Source organism: Haemaphysalis longicornis, unplaced genomic scaffold, assembly GCF_048455015.1.
Source record: "Haemaphysalis longicornis isolate Haplotype H1 unplaced genomic scaffold, Haemaphysalis longicornis Haplotype H1 scaffold_1, whole genome shotgun sequence".
NCBI classification, from domain to species: Eukaryota; Metazoa; Arthropoda; class Arachnida; order Ixodida; family Ixodidae; genus Haemaphysalis; species Haemaphysalis longicornis.
The window spans coordinates 332,892,993-332,914,634 of NW_027526203.1; the positions used below are offsets into that span (position 1 = coordinate 332,892,993).

General features: G+C 48.0%; 1 protein-coding gene across 1 annotated transcript in view; it reads left to right on the forward strand.

The window, feature by feature from the left end:
- The window catches only part of LOC144152528 (uncharacterized), a 277,204-nt gene that overhangs the window by 56,776 nt on the left and 198,786 nt on the right, over positions 1 to 21,642 (forward strand). The window contains exons 2-4 of the mRNA XM_077683824.1: positions 8,337 to 8,426; positions 9,579 to 9,853; positions 13,768 to 14,071. Coding sequence (XP_077539950.1) covers positions 8,337 to 8,426; positions 9,579 to 9,853; positions 13,768 to 14,071 — 669 coding nt within the window. The remainder of the gene's footprint in view (positions 1 to 8,336; positions 8,427 to 9,578; positions 9,854 to 13,767; positions 14,072 to 21,642) is intronic.

Sequence of the window (21,642 nt, forward strand, 5' to 3'; positions counted from 1 at the left end):
AGCGACGCCAATGTCCTCGAGGTACTCAAATAATGCAGACAGGGTTTTGCGCTGGGAGGATGGTGAGTGGAATGGTCCAAGCATCAAGCTTAGTGTTATTGGTCCAGGTTGGAGACATTCAATTCTTTGCTGTAAACGGGCCCTTGATTCAGCATAAGCAGAGCACTCTAGTAGTATATGTTCGATGGTTTCGGGTGAGCCACAGTTGTCACAGTATGGGTTGGAAGTCTGGCCTATACGATGAAGGAACGAATTTGTAAACGCTGCATTAAGGCGCAGTCGATGGTACAGTGTCTCCAGTCGGCGAGGTAGCCGTTCCGGCAGCCACATTCTCATGTACGGGTCTATGCAATATAGAAAGGCCTGATGAAACTCCGGAAGGGACCATAAGCGGCTTCTCTCAGCTAAAACTACTGCCTTAGTCATGGCTGAGGCATCATTTTTCATGAACAAAATCCTTCTTGGTGTTCTCAATTCTAGGCCCCTGCGGGCAGCCTCATCCGCTTTCTGGTTACCCAATATGCTACAGGGGCCTGGGAGCCACTGTAGTGTCACACGATGTCCAGAGACGAATGCGAGATGGTGGAGATACTTCACTTCTCGCTGGGCATGTTCATGAAGGTTGAAACAGCTAGCACGTTGCAGGGTCTGAAGAGCTGCCTTCGAATCGCAAAAAATGGTCCACTGTGTCGACGGCTGGCGAAGAATGTATCGGATGGCTTCTTTTATCCCATGAAGCTCAGCCGATGTGGACGAAGTCGGTCGCTCAAGGCGGTATGACAGGGCTTTCCCAGCTGATGGAATAAAAATTCCTGATGAACTGCACTCAGATGTTGCCGACCCATCAGTAAAAATGTGAGTCGTTGCAGTGCAAAATTTGTTAATGTGTGCGAGAGCTACACATGGGCCATGAGGTTCACTGTATACAGTGGAGGGCTGCGAATTAATTTCGCTACTGGGGACCTGCGCCAAAATGTCGACACACCGGCGCTTTTGCTTTCCACCTCCATATGTAACTGAATGAGAGAGAACTGCAGCGGCGCGAAAGTAGTTAGTGCCATGGGAATTCTGCGAATAAAGTTGAGTAGCTAGGGAAATATCTCTGAGAGGGTTTGAAAAAGGAACTAATTTGATTTTTCTGGGTAATATTGAGTTAATTAGGATTAAACCAGTTCGATATTTTTGCCGTATCATCTTGGAGGATTTTAGTAGCACCGGAGAAGTTAATCTGGGAAGCAGTAAGAATTGTGCCATCAGCGTATTGAAAGAGCTTGCAGTTATTTAGGGCATTTTGTCGTGTCATGAACAGAGATTGAAAAGCAATGTAGTACGAACTGAACCTTGCAAGATGCATGTTGTATGTGGACACAAGAACTGAAGGCATTTGCAACTGAGACCAGTGGAGAGCGATCAGAAAAACTGAAGAATTGTGTAAAACTGACCCCGAAAGCCCTATATGTAACGCTTGTACAAAAAAATACTTGGACTAATGGTGCGAAATGCTTGAACATCTACAAAGAGAGCACATATCATGTTCTTATATCCTATCCTATATTCTATACTCTAATTCTGTCACAAATAATTAAAAGTAGAAGTAGGGGATACCACCTTCTGCCCACCTAAGAAAAAAATTCCAGCAAGCACGAACCTTCCGTTTTCTCAATGATCGTTCCATAACTATAGCGATACAGTTAACGATACCGCAAAGTAAACTGTTGCGTAGTAGCCCTCTCCTACTAATAGCTTGAGAGTACATAACTAGCAAAGTATGTTTACTGGAGTCACATACTTTTGACGTCCGTCACTTGCAAACAGAAGCAGGAAAAAAAGAGGAGCTTTGAGGAAATCCGCCATGCATCGAGGTGACACCAGAAGGCCTCGTGTAAAGGCGTTATCTCGCCTATTTTTGACTTCCAACACCTTGACAAGGAATTATTTTGAAGTTAAAGCAGTGCAGAGAACCGGTACCGGTACGATCGACTATGGTGATGGTGATGATACTGGGAAAAAATCTAAAAACATCACTGCCCTTCCACTGTGTGAAGAAGGATGATCAGTGAACCAGGGCGCAGTCCAAGGACTGGACAAAGCAAAACACGTTTGTTTGTAATTTGCGCTTGAGCCTACTTCCTAGTTAGTTAGCTGAATGAAACTTTAAAGGACTAGATTTTAACTCTAGCGGGGCTCTCCATTTTTCGATCTCCCATAAAAGTCCCTGTATTAACAGCAGACGGAAATTCCACAATATTTACAACTTCACCACTAACTACGTAATTAAAAGTACATGAAACTCGGCGTAGTGTTAGAGGCGTCTTAGTGGGTAATTGGCATATAATTTGTAACAGGATAGGTTCGATAAAACAGGAGTTCCAGTCGTTTTCTGTAACCATATTCCTTCCGTGAAAAATTCCCGTTCTGCGTCGATTCGTTCGCGCATGCTCTGTATATATATGGGGAAACCGAGACATACACAGCTTCGCTGTTAAACAGGGCGAAAGAAAATTTACGAATGACTGGACATAGCCCTACTTAATGCGTGGGCCATGCTGAATTCGTGCTGAATGCGTAGCCTCTCGGCAGCATGCCCTCCCTGCACGAAGCGATCGATCGGCGTCGCGCATCACGTTTCGTCTCATTTCGCTTAACTTAACAGCCACGCTGAGCCTCGCGAATTGCGTATGCCCGCGCTGTTTGAAAGTGGTTCTGCACCTTTTCTCGCTCGCAGTTGTGAAGCTTCGCTGTTCCAAGCGGCCCGTGTTCTCGAACAGAAAGCCGAAATAGCCCGCTGCTAAGCAACAAGGTCGCGCGTGAATCACCCGTGAAAGCGGACACACAGACTTGCTGGCTCGGGCCTGTGGATAGCCGACAGGGAAACGGAACACGTATTTGTTCCTAACGAAAGTGAGCCACAGCGTTGCGCCAGGACAGCTTTTTCCGCTCTTCCTCACTACGCGGTTGTTTTTAGCGCTGAAAATTGCTATTTCTTCATCCAGCTTTCGTTAGCCTCTCTTTGTACTCCCGCTGTTCGCTCGCTCGTGGCGCTCTTTTGTTTCTGCGCAGCTTTCGGTGCCGCTATTTTCGTGATGGAAAGGTGCCTGGCCGAGAAGATACTCGAAAGGGCGCTTTGCCCGCGAGCCGCCGAGAAGAGGAAACAGGGCGTAACTCTTAGGTAACTTTGGCGCTGAAAGTGACGTGGTGCGGGCGCTTTTAATGGCGGCCACCCACAGAGCAGGACGGCGAGCGTACGCAATGATCTTCCTTCTCTTTTCTCGTGTTATTTGTCCAACACAACTCGTAAGGTACTGCTTATTTTTGTGCACTTTATGTGTGCATAAAATTGATATATCACAAATGACGTCCCACAGCTGTTCGGCAGCACTCTTTATATGTGACAGCAACACTTTAGCTGTGGTGAGTTGAAAATTTGAGTGGTTCAACTGACTTTCAAAAAATCATGCACCCAACCGCATCAGCGGCGTAACCTATCCTGATTGTTGCATCTATACAAAGTCGCAGATAAGAGGCTCCGAAAAAGCCTCCCGAGCTATGGTTTCAAAGCGATGAGGATGACGTCGCCAGCCCAAAGATCAGTACCCTGGAGGGTGGGTGAGAAACAGCGACCTTCTGCTACAGCGAACGCAACTGTGGTTTCGATACCCGCGTCGTGTGCCATCTAGTTCATCGGGATAGACGAGTGCGCTGATGCCCATACCAGGCGGATGTGTCGTAAAACTGGGATTGGGCTGTTGGTAAGGATTTTGGCGGCTGTGGAGGAGATCCTACCACGCGCGGTTGTGCAGGGTGGCCATGGAGTCTGAGATGCGGGTATACTGCCTGCGTGCCCGTAATTGCAAGAGCTATGGACACATCTTTCCCCGTTTCTGGGTTGGCCGTAAGGATCGAGCGGAATGAGGTTGCATTTCCCTTCTGATCTGCCACCACCTCCACTACCTCACGCTGGCCAGGTTAGTCCGCCATGTAGACGTAGCATACCGCTGGGTTTGATTAGTACTGCTTGTAAAGCGCCTTCGCACAGGCCAGCCGGCGCATGTGCATGTTTCTGGGGAGTGGGAACGCACTGATTTTGGCTCGTAGATCCTCCCCGATGGTGTACTTGGTTCCATTCTGGTCCGCGTAGGGTATGTGCAGTGACTCCATGATGGCCCGCCCAGTTTGGGTCCCAGCCGCCTATTGTATTGGGCCATGCGTTGCCCTCCTACAAGTTCATCGAACGTGTTGTGGATGCCCATATCCTATCCAGTAATTTTCGGTGGATGCAGTCATTGAAATGCCTACAGACGCCTTTGTGGCATTGCGTATAATCCGTAGTATTTTGTCTTTCTCTGCTCTTTTGAGTTTGAAGTACGGAGTAACTTAAGTGATTCTGCTGATGATAAAGGCTTGAAGTAACCGGACGAGATTGTGTTCCTTGAGGCTATGGCGTTTATTGCCTATCTGGGCGATGAGTCTGCCAATTTGCACGGCTATGTTGTGCAGGGCAGGTATGGTGACGGTGGTGGTTTCTTTCTCATGTTTTCTCAGCCCTAGAATTTGTATGCATTCAGTTCTGATTACTCGGTTGCCTTGTAACAGGATTTGTGTGTTCGGATCATTCCTTTGTCTCCTGCGGGTCCTAGCTGGATTTTAGAAGAGAAGTTCCGATTTTTGTGGTGAACATGCGAGGCCTCTTCGGGTTACGTATTCTTGTACCGTGTTAGCGGGTGATTGCAGGCGTTCTTGTATATCCCCGTCGCTTCCTCTCACGGTGCAGATCGCGATGTCGTCAGCATAAATCCTGTGATTTACATCCGGGCTTTGTCGTACGAAGACACAGACGCTCTCTCTCGACGACCGCATTTGCGTGGGCCGCTCTTCTGGTAGAGGTAAAATGCGCAAAGCTACATTTCGTGTGAAGGAACCAGTGGCGTATGAAGGATTTCATTTCAGGTTGGGTTGGATGCCTCCAAATATGGAAAGGAATAAAGGGAAAGAAAATAGTAAAGTACAACGAAACATGAAAAAAATAAAAAAATAAAAGATTTTTGTTTTTCATTAAACTTACTGACGATGGCGCGCTCTGCACAACTGCCCGATTGTTTTGTTTATTTTTTCCCAGAAAACTTCAAAAATGCTCATCGTCGTGGTGAGAGCACATATCCGTTGCTTGCCACACAAAAATAACTATCGGAGTCATTATTTGATGGCAGGCAGATAGCGGCCTCGTCCATTTCCTCGCCCTCCCCAAAATCAAGTATTTACCTCCTCGCCCCCCACCCTACTTACGCCAGTGAACTGAACCACACGTTAAGTTAGTCTGGCAGTCTGGAGTTATACTTAAGGTACTGACTACAGTGACGGGGCCCCCTAAAGTTCCGTCCAGAGGAAACACAACTCGCGTTGAGACCAGTCTCTCTTGATTTTTACCCAACCGGCCAAACCGCTACCGCTCACTGACTAGCCAGAATCACTGATAATTATTAATCATTATTAATAATTGCAGATGGTCGGACTAACTCTAGCTCTATCCGAACGGATCTCCAAGCCGCCACCCGACGCCCGCTTCACAATATTTCAGCGAGAGCAGTCGGTCTTGATTTTTACCTAACCGGCCAAACCGCTTCCGCTCACTGACTAGCCAGAGTCACTGTTAATTATTAATTACTGGTAATAATTACAGGAGTTCGGGCGTAACTGGCGATGGCTACGTCGGCCTTGGCTCCAGTGAGCGGGAGCGGTTCGGCCGCTTGAGTAAAAAACCAAGACCGACTGTTTTCACCGCGTGAATTGTTTTGCTGTTACAAAACGCTAACCACGCGGCCACACACACACACGCACACACTCACTCACACACACTCACACACACACACACACACACAAACACGGTGCGAGAATCGAACCACGGACTACAACGTCCGTAGTCAGCGTCTGAACCACTACACCAAACCCCAGAACGAGAAACGGCGGCTAATCGGCTGGTTTTGATTTTGTTATATTGAGGGGGCCCCGTCACTGTAGTGCAGATTTTAAAGTGACGGGTCCCCGTCACTGTAGTGCAGATTTTAAAGCGATGGGCCCCGTCACTGTAGTCAGTACCTATACTTAACGCCTCATAGCTGAGGCCTCCACTACAAAAATTTAGCGGGTCTGTTTTGCCTCGCTGCTACCGCAAGGCCGATTGCCGTGTCCAAGCGAGCAAATTTTAGGATTACCAAGTCGCTTCACTAATAAATTCAGAGACGTTTAAGACTTACTCATCGGTTATTTTGAGTTGGCATGTGGGCATTGTGGGTGGGTATGTTGACGTTGCAGCTAAATGAAAATGTGTGAATAGCCCGTTGTTTAATGGTGGCACTGTAGTCGTCACTGGCCAATGCACCTGAGTGGGTATGCTGCCAGGCCTATATTCCGCCTCAACGTTGGGTAACCTTAACGTTGAGCGTGACGACGGGCCATGCAACGCCAACCTCATTGTGTGACAAGCTGTGGATATCCGTTGATATCCGCAGCTTGGAACGGTTGATACCCTGGCATCAGTTGGGGCCTAATGTCGTGCCATCGCACTTCCAATGGGGAGTATAGGCCACCACATATTCGTGTTCGCAGTCACATGACGCGTCGCAGCTAAAGGTAACATCAGACCGGCGTATATCTACGCTCGCAGGCAACAGGATGAGAATTGCGGCTGCGTACGTTGACATTTCAGCAACGGGATTTTCCGCAACATCCTAGTCACGTCGACAACGCCAACGCCTGATCATTACAGAACGGGCCTTGTGCGTTATCACTTTTGTGCGTTAAAACTGCTATCTGCACGGCGGCATCATGCTTGCTTTGCGTAATGTCACAGCGCAGACTGCATGCATGTTTTGAGAAAAACGCGTTCTTCTTACTTGCCTTTTAAGTCGCTTTGGTGGCAGCGATTGGTCATAACGGTGCGCTTTTGGGAAGCATTTTGCGGAGTGTTACGTTCCATGCGTTAAACGTCAAGTTGACCATGTAAGGTTGATTGATTCATTGTGGGGTTTAACGCGCCGATGCAACGCAGGCGATGAGGCGCGCCGTAGTGGAGGGCTCCGGATTAATTTTGACCACCTGGGGGTCTTTTAACGTGCGCCGAAATCTCGTACACACGGGCGTTTTTGCTTTTCGCCTCCATCAGAAAAGCGGCCGCCGCGGCCGGGAATCGAACCCGCGACCTTGTGCTCAGCAGCGCAACGCCTTAGCCACTGAGCCACCGCGGCGGGTTGAACATGTAAGGAGTTTCGGACCAAAGGCGAAAAAACAATGTCCCCCATCTCTATGTATACGCGTGAGACAAGGCTGGAGGATCGCCATGTTGAAACTAGGCAGTGCGACTGTTTGGGGAACAAGTTGGGTTCCAGTCCTGTTGAAGGTTTAGCGATAACTGAACCAAATAAACCAGTTTATTGTCTTTTGTTCTCGACAAAACTTCGTTCACATGAATGCTCTTGTTCGAAAGAAAAACATATTTGTTGTTAAGAACATCCCAATTTGGCTACATTAAAATTCAAAAGCAAGTTTGGCTGCATTCTCAGAAACCACGTGACAGCAGGTAAATTTGGCTCAATTTGCTCAATTTATGCACTGCAGCAATGTGCCTTGACGGCCATACAGGGTGCCAATCAACCAACTGCAACCCAGTCGAACAGACAGCCCGCGACTGTGCCCTCTCCCTTAATACGTAGCTTACAAATTTCTGTGTTCCCCCTCCCCTGTAACACACGCACGCACACGCACACGCGCACGCGCCAGTGAACACACACACACACACGCACACACACACGCACACACGCACACACGCGCACACACACACACACACACACACACACACACACACACACACGCACGCGCACACGCAGACGCGCACGCCGCAATGAAGTGTTTTCGTTATCACCCTCATAATCATATTCTTTGGTTTAGTGCGCTCGGAGAATGTAATATTTTTTAAAACTGCTGTAGCCTTTTTTAAGCTCCCATAGAAGGTTGGGGTACGTTAAAAATATCCCAAAGCACCGTACAATATAAGGGGAAACCAAACAGTGAACTTACTTTGAAACCGCATGCGCCAGCGCCTTTGAGAATAAGAAATGTGCGCATGAGTTCGGCATTGACCTCAAAAGCTGAATAGTCCCAATAGGCCTAGGAAATGGTCTTACTGGCCTTATTGTTGTCACCCTCCCCCCAGGCCTCCCGTCCCCATGCCGAAGCCCGTAGCTTTCCATTCAGTTCTCGGCAACCTACTTTCCTCTCATACATGCTGGGACCTGGGTTGACTCACGCCGATTGACCTGCTGCTTGTTTCACTCTTTGCGCAGCGACCCGGTGGCGGTGCCACATCTCGCTACGGCAACTCCGGAAGCTATGCGGCAAACTCCACGTCGCCGCGGAGTTCCACTTACGGCTCGGTGAGTGCTTTGGAAGGAGCCTGTCCCCGCTCACTCATCCCGCGGGAAGTACGCCCCTTACTCATCTGAATGCAACAACGGTAACGTCACTCCTGATCGTTTGCGGCTGTATAAGAACGCAAACTCCTTGATACGATATCAGTGTAATGCTTCCTTTCCCCTTCGCATGAACTGAGCGCGTTATCTCTGAACGCCTTCGACATATCGTGATTTGTGGTTTAGCTGGCATTGCACTCATCTGCCGCACGTGATACCACTGTTTGTCTCGTAACGCCGCAGGTGGGTTAATGTTGTTTCCAGATTATTTGCCAGATTAATTTCTTTTTTGTTACGGAGGGACATATGAGACAGACTAAGCATCCTACCATTATTTTTTCGCAGAAGTTCTTTTGAAAAATCAGCCAATTTCGTTCAGTTAGTTCCTTTACAACGAGGTGCAGTAACAGGTGAACGTCACTGAACATGTGTTGATTCCTGAGTATTGTTAAGCCTGTTATCCGTAATGGCCGGCGAGAATGGCGCGTAAGTAGCAAATAGCTCATTTAAATACATTAGGTTCGCTGCCTCTACCTCACTACAGCAGTCACTGGTGAGCCGCCCCTCGTGAACACACCATGCGCCCTAGTATGCACGGGATGACCAACGCTCGAAGTCAAACTTTGATTTAGCACAGTGCAAATAAACCACCTCAATGCATTTGCTTTAACTTTCCGAAGATACAAAAATCCCCACTGCATTAGGCATACAGGCTCGTTATTACATATGTCCGGGCCACGTTCAGAGAGCATAACAGGAAAGGCCACCTTGGTCACAACCGGGCCACTTTTCGGCTGGGCCGTTGCGGTTACATTTGGCCCCCGATGGATACGAATCGCTTGGTATACCCCACGCACATTATATAGTACCAGTGACAGATATTGCCGCGACCCACCGCGAGCGCCATCCGCCAGTAGATATGTTACCACACTGGAAATGTCCTCGGGGGGTCACTTTAAGTGATTACTCGTTGGTGACGCCACTACAGGGAATAAGTCACTCCCAAACATACGAAAGTGCTTACATAGCATACCGACAGGAAAGTGCGTAGAGCTCCCTAAAGAACACTTCGTATTGAAAACGCCTAATCAACCTTTTGGATCTTTCTTCTCGCAGCCATCGTACAGCAGTGCTGGTCGCTACAGCGGCGGCCTTGCGTCAGGTCTGAGCGCCTACACTTCAAGCTACAAGTCCGTGGGCTCGGGCTATGGCTCGGATTACGGCAGACCCAGTCGACCGAGCTCAGGCTACGGCTCCGGATATGGATCGGGTTATGGGTCCGACTACGGAAGGAGTGGCAGCGCTGGGTATACGTCCGACTACGGCAGATCCGGTGGCTATGGGTCAGACTACGGTGGTCGTAACAGTGGCTACGGCTCCGACTACAACAGGCAAGCTTTTTGCACTCAGAGACAGTGGCGTCGGAAATATTTTTCCCCTTGGGGAGCGAAAAATATGCTACCATAAACATCCCCATCAATATTATTAATGGTATTGTTATTTAAATATCCTCACTATAATTTATTATTTTTTAGTACTTCCGCAAGCGTTGTACAGTGGTGCTACAATGACTGGTATACATAAGTAGTCATAATCAACCCTTAACGTAAAACCAAATCAATCATTTAACACCGCATATCCTGGGGAGCAGAGTAAAAAAAGGCCAGTTAGTGACTTCACGGCCACTGTGCCCCCTACACGAGGCAACGGTAGCGCGCACGATTCTATATATTTTGCTTTTACCAATGCAAAACAGCAGTGTATATATAAAATATTTTTAAAAATTCCAAAACAAATACACACTTCCAGCCCATTTATAACTTGCCTCCTAACTGCGAATATACCTGCCCATTCATGCTACCGAATGAAGGCTTACACGATGAATATGACAAAGCAAGACACTTAAATACACAGATTAGTTGAAAAAAGCTCATGCTGTGCGCAAAACTTTACATGTGATTCATGTGAGTTTAAAGAATTTGTTATGTTCTGGGTTAATATTTGGGTAACTCGAGGTTGTATCATGTGTGTTATATTCTTAGAGTGCGTGTATGCACAAAAATGTTTTTGTTTTAATTCTGTATTGCATTTTTCTGATTGTCTGTTTTTCTAGAGTATTAGAAAAATGGCAGTAGTATGATACGGACGCATTCATATTTAGTAATATATAGCACGCTGCTAATATTTCTGTTGACAACTTGTTCGAGCGTGAGTAATCATGCGATCAGTGTAAGCCGCTTAGAGAACCGGTGTTCCCCAAGAAATCTGAGCTGGTTAATGTAGAGAGATTTTGGTTATAATGTCAAGTGAAGCTGGCTAGTATCATAATAGTATGAGCCTGATACAAAGAGCAAAGCCAATATATCATCCATCCTTTGATTGTTACTGCAGGCATCGGAAATTTGAGACCGAAGGTTAGCCTCTTTGAAATAGGTTTTTAGAATTGGGGGCATTCATAAGGGCAAAAAATCTCCTTTAAGTTAGTGACCAGCGCCACCGCGATTTCTACTGAATATCGTCTGATCCTTAAAGGAGCCATGAAGATAAAATGCAAGTTGGTTTTATTCGAAAGATTTCGTGTTTTATAGTGCCCCCAGCGCTTGTCCGGATACAAACGGTGCTTTATTCACTGAGAAATTAAACAATTTAGGTTAAAATTTTGATTTTCCCGCTCAATCGTGCGTTTTCGTGGTCCCAAGTGACATCACGGGAACCGACCGCTCTGCAGCCTAGAGTACCTTCATTCACGCATCCGCCGTACAGGGTAGAGACACGTAACGCTGGCGCCGCCATGTTCGGTTGCTCGCTCGCCGCCGAAGCAAGTCATTGTGTCAAAACCGCGCTAAAATTATCGCCGCAACGCGGTTTACTGAAGAAGTTTGAATCATATTGTCTGTTTCGCGTTGCTAGGTCTCGTGGGAAACGAAAAGAATAACGCGTTGAGCCCGTTGGCCCAATTGCGGCGGCACGGGACCGTTCAAAGGTTGTCTCCACCCTGTAGCGGTGTTGGTTTGTTCCCGCGTTTCTTTACGTTCCGTAACCTAGATGGCGCCACGATACCGTGGCAAGCGTTTGGTTTGTTTTTGCCCGCATTTAAACCTGGCTTGTTTTTGTTCTGGGAGAAAATATTCGTTCCCTGAAGCAGTGCCCGCTCGACAAATGGGGTCACGTAAGACACCGTTGCTTGCGTCAATCGGCCAGTGTCGTCTGAGACAACCCCAAGCCCCATAGTGCTGTGCAGCTAAACCAAAGCATGCTGTGCGCAGTACGAACAGCAGAACGCATCAGTACTTCTATGTTTACATGTGCTTTCGTAACTTCCACTGTTTGTCCCATCATTCCTATTGCTTTTTAAAGAATGTGCCCTAAATTTAAGCGCAAATCGCTCGTTCGTCTAGTTTGTAAGCTCTACCTAATTTGCGTCTGCTTCTGCCAGCCTCCGCCAATCGTAGAGCTTAGCCCATGTGACATCACAGGTTCTGTTGCGGGAAATGAGCTGGTGGGTCGCATGACCATTCCCGTTTTTCCTAATTATGTAGCTTATTTGGGCGAAGTTTACGTTAAAAGTGGTGTCAGTATGATTCTAACGAGACAATCTTTTGAATGAACCAAACTTGTGTTTTCTCTTCATGGCTCCTTTAAGCATTTTTCCTGCTGTAAATAAACCTACCCTTCCAGGGGCCGTCTGGGGCTCAGCAGCAGTCTTCAGGCGCCCCTTGACTCGGGGAGCCGTGCAACACCATCTGTAAAAGATGGGGAGACACCCCCTGTTCTGACGCCCCTGATCATAGAGGTTCACATTAGGGGATTGTGCACTGATGTACAATCCCCAGGTAGTTTTTCTGATGACTGCGACTTTCACGAAAATTCATGGGACATGTCTGTAGCCCTTGGTACGGCACACAATCTTACAGATGTACACGCTGTTCAAGTGTGGCTGTGATGTGTGACTAGTCTGAAGTGAGAAAAGAAAATTGTTTATAGGCACAACAGAAAAATTCTTGCGAGTTTTCCAGGCAACGTTTTTTTTATTTTATGGCTAGCTTCATGAAATCGAGGGTTGGACGGAAACCCGTCTGGTCAGGAAAACACATGACACTAAAAACCCGTACGGGAGCCGAAACGTCTTTTTTGGATTTTAAACATTCTTGGTCGGTGCCAGTTTTTATTGTTATGGCTAGCTTCGTGTAGCAATCTGAAGGGAAAAAAATTTCGCTGCGCTGGGTGCCACTGTGCCACCGTTCCACGTGAAGCGGTTAAGGTGAGCGTTTTGCAAGTATAACTCGATTGCACTTGCTGAAAAATGAATACCACTTTTGCAAAACTGTACTGTTCTTTTGCACAAGATAAGATACGCATATACCATTGATTGTATTCGCCCGCTGCTAGTTTTTCCCGTGCTCTGCATGAAAGATACGAGCGCACACGCAACGCCCTTGCAACGTCAACACAGGTACTAAAGAAAAAAAAAGTGTCACTTGAAACGTCTGTACACCGTTCTACCAAGTAATAACAAAGCGTTGTTATTTTACGTAAGCCCCTTTATCATAATATGCGACGCATTCCTAGCCTCAAGCATAAATTTATCCGTACGTACGTTTAACAAGCGCGTTTATCACGATCGTAATGATCATGATCACCGTCTTCGTTAGAAGTAAACGGTAATGATGAGAGTTGCGATGATGATGATGACGGGCCATGGTGCGTACGTCGCCAGGCATCGTCATCATCATCCTACCCGTTCTTGACTAACCGGTGGATGCACTGCTGCTCAGTGACGCGAGGAATGCAAAGATCACGATTTCACCATTCATGAGAGGCGAAGTGGGTCATCCCGCTCTTCCGTATAGTGTGGAGAAGCAGTGTCGCATAGCCGCCGAAGATACGCAGGCTCCTCATTAACGACAATAGTATAGGTCACAGCTTCTGTGCAATTTGGGAAGAGGAATTTCCCCCTCCCCCCGCTTTTCCCAGGATCTGGAACTTTCCTACCATCCCTAGGTCCTTCTTTTCACGAGTAGTGACAGTCTAGCCGTACCTTACTGAGGGTATAACTCAGGAAGAGTGCATATAGCTGTGAATTCATCTAAGTTCACCCATCGCACCCTTCATCATGATCTATGTTGTATCCCAATGCTTTGAGAGATAAACAAATTCAGAACTTTCGTTTCTTATGGGAGAGTGGAAGAATGTCGGTAGGTATTTACAAACATTCTTCTCGCTCTTAGTTTGATAGTTCACACATTCGCTCCTAGTGCCAGCTGAGCGTCGGCAACGTACGCAGAGGTCCTTTGTGATGTCGCAGGTCCAGTTCGCGGGCTGGCAGCGGCTACGGTCGCAACTCCTCGGGCCCAACTGTTAGCGGCTATGGCACGTACCGGCGGCCTTCGTCCGGTGGAAACAGCGTGGCCAACGCTGTCAAGATGTTTGGGAGCCTGGCCTCCCGCGAAGCCTCAAAGCCGCCCGTGTCGCGCAGCTACTCTGTCAAGACCAAAGAGGACACCGCGCGGCCACCCTTCTACCGCATGCCGTCGCGGGAGGAATCCAAGAGCTTCGCCAACGTCCCGGCTAGGGCCGAAGAGGCGGAACCGCACGCTACGGACGCAAAGGTATGCCCGTTTGAAAGCAGTCGTTGTAGTTAAATACTGGAGAACTCCTGAAAGCCCTATCGCTTCATAGTCCTTGTGAACGGGCTTATTGGGCTAGGCTCCCACAATTTCATGCGGGGAAGAATGAACCAACTTAAACAAACATTGTACCACTATTTATCCTTTGCATCACATTGATTTTCGCGTAGTTTCAGCAACCACGTAACATTCATTCCCGTATCTTTCCGTTATTGATCTTACCTGCAGCTGTCCGAGTGGCTCGACGCTAATAAACTCTCCTGGTACAAATTTAGACACCAAATTCCAGCCCTGCTTTAGTGCTAGCCTCAAATATGATGGAGGGAATGAACGTTGTTCAATCGCTAGCACCGCTATCTATGTGCCTCTTTATGTGAACTGCAGAGGCTGAAGGGTAGAGGCTGAACTACAGAGGCTAGAATACACCTCCCCTTGTGACTATAGAAAATAAGGAGGCCAAACATACAATTTGATTACGAAATATGTGCCTTCCACTGCGACTTTGCGGAATGCATGTCGAGGTCTTTAATAGTGCCATGCCACAGCGTAGGTCGACTCGGCCTTGTCATTCACATAATTTATTTTACTGGGTGCTGAAAACTTGCCATTTCGGTCAGTTCTGCTGAAGAACGTCCGCAGGATTCTCATAGAGTGTAGGATAATTAAAGTACCGCGCAAAACACAATGTTAACTCATCCAGATAGTAAAGTTTTAATAAGTTCGCTTCTAATATATAAAATTCACAGCGCCAGCTGCCTGTAAAGGGTGCACCACTGCACACGATTATCCTGACAACGAAGCAAATTTCAGTATTACAGCGCTAACTGCACTGCGCCCGCCACATTGGGTGAACCTAGCATCGGAAGCAAACGAACGAACCGGCCTGTAGAGGGTGCTCCAGCGCACACAGCGTATTTTGACTACCAAATTTTAATATTGCACCGCCGGCTGCATTCGGCCCTTCTCACTGGGCGAACCTAGTATCCACAGATAACGAACGAATCGACACGTAAAACGTGCACCACAACGCACAGGGTGTTCTGACAGATAAGCAAATTTTAGTATTGCACCGCCAGCTGAATTGGGTCTGCCACATTGGAAGAACCTAGCATCCACCCAAAACAAAGGAATCGGCCTGTAAAAGCTGCACCGCTGCACACAGGGTATTCTGACGGCGAAGCAAATTTCAGAATTACAGCGCCAGCTGTATTGCGCCCGCCGCACTGGCCGAACCTAGCATCCAAAGAAAACGAACGAAGTGACCTGTAAAGGGGTATTCACACGACGGAGCGTTTCAGCGGAGAAATCCGACGGAGGTCGTGACGTCACCGCAGGCGGATCTCCGCTCGGCCAGCTCCTTCGCTCACACGGATGATGCGACTTTCGGACGGACATCACTGTTTGCAGTCGCCTATCTCGAAAGCATAGCTGCCGTAGCACCGCCGATTCCGCGACGGCGGCAATTTCTGTTGAGCTCATACGTACTGATCTTGTCAATCGACCAAAATTGGTCGTGGACGCGATGCAAGCACTGCCGCGGGTAGAGAACGGCGCGCGACGTGGTAGCAGCCGGCCGGCCCACCTACAGGCCCGCATACAGATTTTAGGCCTAACACTGCGGCGAATATTCGATCGCCGCTCTCGCAAGCGGCTCAGATGACGATTTTTAAAGCAACTTTAGATCACATCATTACCCCCTTTCTCGTATACACAGCTTTCTTTGCGCCTTGGGGAGCAATAACAAGCTGTCGCTCGAGCTACCTGCGCCGGCCTGCGCCACTTCGCGGCCGCCGCACGCCCAGCGACCGTGCTGGTGGTATACGCGGCTCCCTCAGTGCGCATGTCGTGTGCGCCACTCATTTTCGCGTCCAATGTAATAAGAAGCGATAAAAATAGAGTGCCTGCAACCGCTCTAGAACTTCAGTCGCGGCCAGCTGCCCGACGAGCAGACGAAATCCTGCCGCCTCCGCCGCCAAGCATCGGATCGTTTGTAGCTCGCGAGCAGAAGCTCCGATCTCCCATCGGAGCGGTGCGTCGGAGAGAAACCGTGACGTAGGGATCACGTGGCGCGCACTCCTAGGAGCAAAGCGGCAGATTACTCCGTCGTGTGAATACCCCTTAAAGGGTGCACCACTGCACACAGGGTACTCTGACGACGAAAATTTCATCATTAAAGCGCCAGCTGTATTGCGCCCGCCGCATTGGGTGAACCTAGCATCCAAAGAAAACGAACGAAGTGACCTGTAAAGGGTGCACCACTGCACACAGGCTATTCTGACGGCGAAGGAAATTTCAGTATTACAGCGCTAGCTGTACTGCGCCCACCGCACTGGGCGAACCTAGTATTCACCAAAAAAAAAAATGGCTCCAATACACGCTGTGAAGGTGATTGGAGAGCAAAGATTTAAATGGCACAACAAAACCAGAGATTCTGACAGCCGTTACCTGGAATTCGCGGAAGCGGCATCCCGAACGCAGCAGCGTCGGCCATGGCCGGGCTAGAGCGGCGGACGCCGCCGCTGTAGCCCGGCTGTGCGTCGGCAGAAAGAAAACGGAGAGTAGCGTCTTTCGAAGGGTGAGACCACGGAACCTAGCCCTCCTGATGTGCTAGCTGGGGGCTACACCTCCGCGCGACACAAGCGCAGACACCGAAACAATTCGGCTTGTGAGCTTAGTGATGCCCATTTATGCCGATTAAAACTAGTTAGTTTAGTATGAGAATTGTGAGAAAGCTGAGGAAACTTTTAAAATCGCTATTGATCAGAACCAGTGGCTCCTTTCGCCTTTTGTAATACAGTTAAATCCGGATGTAACGAACCTCTATGTAACGAATCCCTGGATTTAACGAAGTTTTCCAATTCCCCACTGCCAGTCCCATTGAAACACATGTGTTTCCGATCTGTTTGTAACGAAGGAGTTGCGACGCCTAACATTGATGTAACGAATTCGCTGCGCTGATAAACGGTTGATTTTTGCACTTTTTTTGAAAAATTGGGCCGAGAAATGCACCAACTCAGCCAACTTCACCCACGCCGAAAACTACCATGCGTTTCCAGTGTGGGTGCGGTGTCGGTCAGGTGCTCGGCGTGCCGGACGGCGTATAGTCGCGCGCTTCTACTGCCATCTGCGGTGTCGTTTGTCAGTCATGAGTTATGCTGCCTGAAAACAAAAAGTTTTGTCTTTTCAAAAGAAGCTCGTAATCTTAAACGCCGGCTCCACCAGCGAGAAAGAAGGACGTCGCCTCCCGGTACAGGATCCGAGCAAGCACCTTCTCAACAGTTTCGAGTACGGCAAAGAGCATCAAGATTTTGAAAAAGTGCCCTTTCGGCATACGTTTGGTCCTTGAAACGGTTAAGGCACCGAAAAGTGTCGAAATTCATAAGTGATACTTAAGTTACGTTTGGGAATAAGGGGTTAAGTGACCTTGCTTCTTTGGGATACCTCATACTGACCAAGTTTGTGGGAAAGCAGCAGGCGTAAATCGCGCAGTTTTTTACGGTGAAATAAATTCTTTAAGGGTGAGTTCACCATAATTGATGACTAGCATTTGCTTTCGTTTCTGCTTCATCCACCTGGCCCTTAACTCGAAACCTGCATGTAACGAAAACCTGCATTTAATGAAAAATTTCGAATTTTTGTCAACTTCTTTATATCCAGGTTTAACTGTACCTCTTAAAACACAACCTAAATGGTATTCACCAATTTAGAAAACAGAGTCCCATTTGTGGCAAGCAGTGCGCAAAAGGTAGCGTTTCTCTAGCGGCCAGATGTCTGTATGTGGTCTCTACATTTTGTTTTCCCGCCCTGCAAACCAATCCCTAACGTATCTTTGCTGTACGACCACTTAATTCCGTCGGGTCCGGGCTACCCAGGAGGTACTGTCGAACAAGTTAATCAAGCCGTGCGAAGGAAGCGCGCAATGAACGCGAAGCTACGCCGAAATAGACCCGAAACAGCCGTGGTTAAAGCAGACGGCAAAGCCGGGTCGCGCCGATGCGCCCGCCGGCGAGCAGGCACCTCCGCGCGGGGAACGCTGAGTAAATTCGCTATGCCATCTACAGTGTTCTCTGTGAGTGAACCCTCCGCCACCCCCCTCCACCACCGCCGCCCCCGCTGTGTTGGGAGTTTATTGTCCCGCACGGCGCGAAGGAAGCGCTGGCTGGTAGAGATAGAAAGCTGTGCTTTGAAGATGAACAAAGCGGCCTGTAAAAGGTGCACCACTACACACAAGGTATTCTGACGGTGAAGCAAATGTCAGTATTACAGTGCTAGGTGTACTGTGCCCGCCGCACTGGCCGAACATAGCGTCCAAAGAAAACGAACGAAGCAACCTGTAAAGGGTGCACCACTGTACACCGGGTATTCTGACGGCGAAGTAAATTTCAGTATTACAGCGCTAGAGGTATTTCGCCCGCCGCACTGGACGAATCTAGCGTCCAGAGAAAACGAACTAAGCGCCCTGTAGAGGCTCCATCTTACAAACAACTGCGCGCAAATTGACGGGGACAGGAACACATGAAAATAACACAAGCGAAGTCTTGTTTTGTGTTGTATTCATGCGTTCCTGTCCCTGTCAATTCGCGTGCAATTGTTTGTAAGGTGGATCCCTACCAACTCGCTCAACTTTTAGCCTTTTTATTGTAAAGGGTGCACCACAGCGCAGAGGGCATTCTGACGACGAATCAAATTTAGTATTACAGCGCGACTGTGATGGCCCCGTCGCATTGCGCGAATCGAGAATCCACAGAAAACGAAAAAAGTGCCCTGTAACAGTGCAATACTGCACACAGGGTATCCTGACCGCGAAGAAAATTTCAGTATTACAGCACTACCTGCAATGGGTCCGCCGCACTGGGCGAACCTCACGTCCAAAGAAAACGAACGAATTGGCCTGTAAAGGGTTTACCACCGCACACAGGCTATTCCGAATGCGAAGCAAATTCCAGTATTACAGCACTAGCTGCATTGGGTCCGCCGCACCGGGCGAACTTAGCGTCCAAAGAAGTAATAACAATAGTTTTTATTTTCGCAAAGGAACATGTTATAGGTGTGGCCGGCCTAAGCCAAGAAAAGGCTTGTGGAGCCGTTCCCTGCAGTTAGCTCCACATCACAGATACACAAATATTAGCAGATATCGCTATTGAAGGAACAGAAAGGAAAGAAAGAAGAAAGGAAAAAACAATGATCACAAAAAGGAATAGAAGAACAACAGAAAAGACATTCAGAAGCATATACTTCAACCATCGAAAACAGCGGCTCTAGTTTGAACACGACTGCTGAGCGAAAACAGCTAAAAGGGGAGAGAGCTAAGAATAGGGGGGACATAAAAAGTGCGGAACCGCTCACCATACTTAGTACGCACCCTCCGTATGAAGAAGTGATCACGTAGGCCCACGGTCACGTTGAGGCATGTACACTCTGCAATCGTGTGACCAAATATATTTCAGAACCACTATCTGCTAAACAGCGCCGAAAAATCAGGCATACATGGCAACTCAAAGACATCTATATGCGACATCTACATGCATTCTGACCTAGGTAAGAATTTCAAAAGGGAGTTAATCCTGTTTTTCCAGGAGGTGGTACAGAAATAAAAACTGCAAATTCCATACTGCAACACAGTGTTAGCAAGCCCAAAAGATATTTGTTTACGTACGCTTAACAGGCATAAGGATTTAATGAAAAACACGAGACAGGCAGCCTTTCGGAGTTGCGCTGAATGGCCGTTCCAGGATATATCGAAATCCAACAAGAAACCTAAGTATTTGACAGTAGACACAAGCGTAACAGGTGTACAGGCAAACTGAACACAATCACTAGTATGCAAATAAATTGGAACGTGGTGAAGAATATTCTTAGCTCCATTATGGAAACAGACAATTGTTGCGACTTAATGTTGTTTATGTTAATTAAATTATCATGGAACCACCACATTACTTGCATACAGTCATGCTGCAAGGATTCCATTGCTAGTTCATAATTATGTCTGCATACAAGCACGGCGTCATCCGCATAGTGGAAAACTCGGCTACGAGTGCAGGAACTACTCAGATCGTTGACTTATATATTAAAAATAGGAAACAAGAATGGACCCCTAAAGGACACCTAAAGTTAAATTCTGTGGATTGCTTCTTATCGAACCCAACGCAACAATTTGAGAACTATAAGGCAGGTAGTTGTTAATCAATGATAGAAACGGACCTCTGAATCCATACTTGAACAGTTTATCTGATAAAATGGAGTGATTACTAGAATTGAATGCCTTTGAAGCACTCCAGAACATGGCACAGGGTAATTCGTTACGCTCTAAAGCATTTCTTTGAGTGAATTTTGCGTACCACGCCCACCGACAAAACAAAATTGATTGGGTGAGATCACATCATGTGCATCAAGAAAACTGAGCATCACAGCTGCAATGTGTTTTCCAAAAGTAAGCAAACGAAGCAGCCTGTAAAGGGTGCACCAGTGCACACAAGGTTTTCTGACAGCGAAGCAAATTTCAGTATTACAGCCCTAGCTGTATTGCGGCCGCCTCAATTGGCAAACCTAGTATTCACAGAAAACGAACTAAGCGGCCTGTAAAGGGTGCACCACCGCACACAGGGTACTCTGACGGCGAATCAAATTTCATTACAGTTAAAACCCGATCTAACCGAGTCACCAGAACCGCGAATTATTGTAGCGTGAGCTACACTGGCCGAGGTTGAGCAGTTTCGCGTGGCTCCTGGAGAGCAATGCTGCGTATGCGCGAGGAGCAGTGACGTCACACGGCTCACAGAACGTTGCTCACTCCCCGGCGTCTCTCACAACCCCACGAGCCCAGCGTCTTCGCCGACCTCCGTTCCACACGTGGCGGCCCGGTCCACTTGATGATCATGCGAGGGGCGGCCGGGTGTGCAACCGATGGCTCGTGCGTCGCAGCAACACCGGCGTGTGCCTGTCGAACCAGCTTAGCTCTGTTGCGATTGGTGACGCTGCGCCGGAGCCGCTTGATAAATATACATGTGTTACATAATGCGTATACGGTGTGTGTGTCATTGAAGCAGTAGTAAGCATGATAATCAAGCTAATCCTAGACAACCAGGAAAGCTAAGAATAACCAGCTGAACCTTAGCTCACGCTACATATATCCTGACATAGCCGAGCTAAGCCACCGCTACTTTTTTTCTTTAAATAGAGAAATTTGTAAAATCGAGACTGTCATTTAAAAAGCAGTAGATTCCATAAATTAGCTGTATAACGAGGGGGTATCCCAGTAGCTACCATGACATCGTAATTGCGGCGGCCCCGGCGCTCGCCTGCCGGTAATTTAGCGATGCGCTAAAAGTTCCAGGTGACAATAATAATAAAACGCGACGGGTGCAGGGGGAAACAAATTTATTTCTTGCAAAAAAGTCTGCGATTTTCGCCTGCTTGCGCTTCGTTAGCATTGGGCGGACAGAGCACGCAAGTGCGCTCAGAGTGTTCTCCGTTCCGTCGTGAGCCCCAGCAAAGCGCCTGAGCAAGGCAGTAGCATCCGTCACTTGGCCTGAAGCTGGCACAGGAGCTTTACC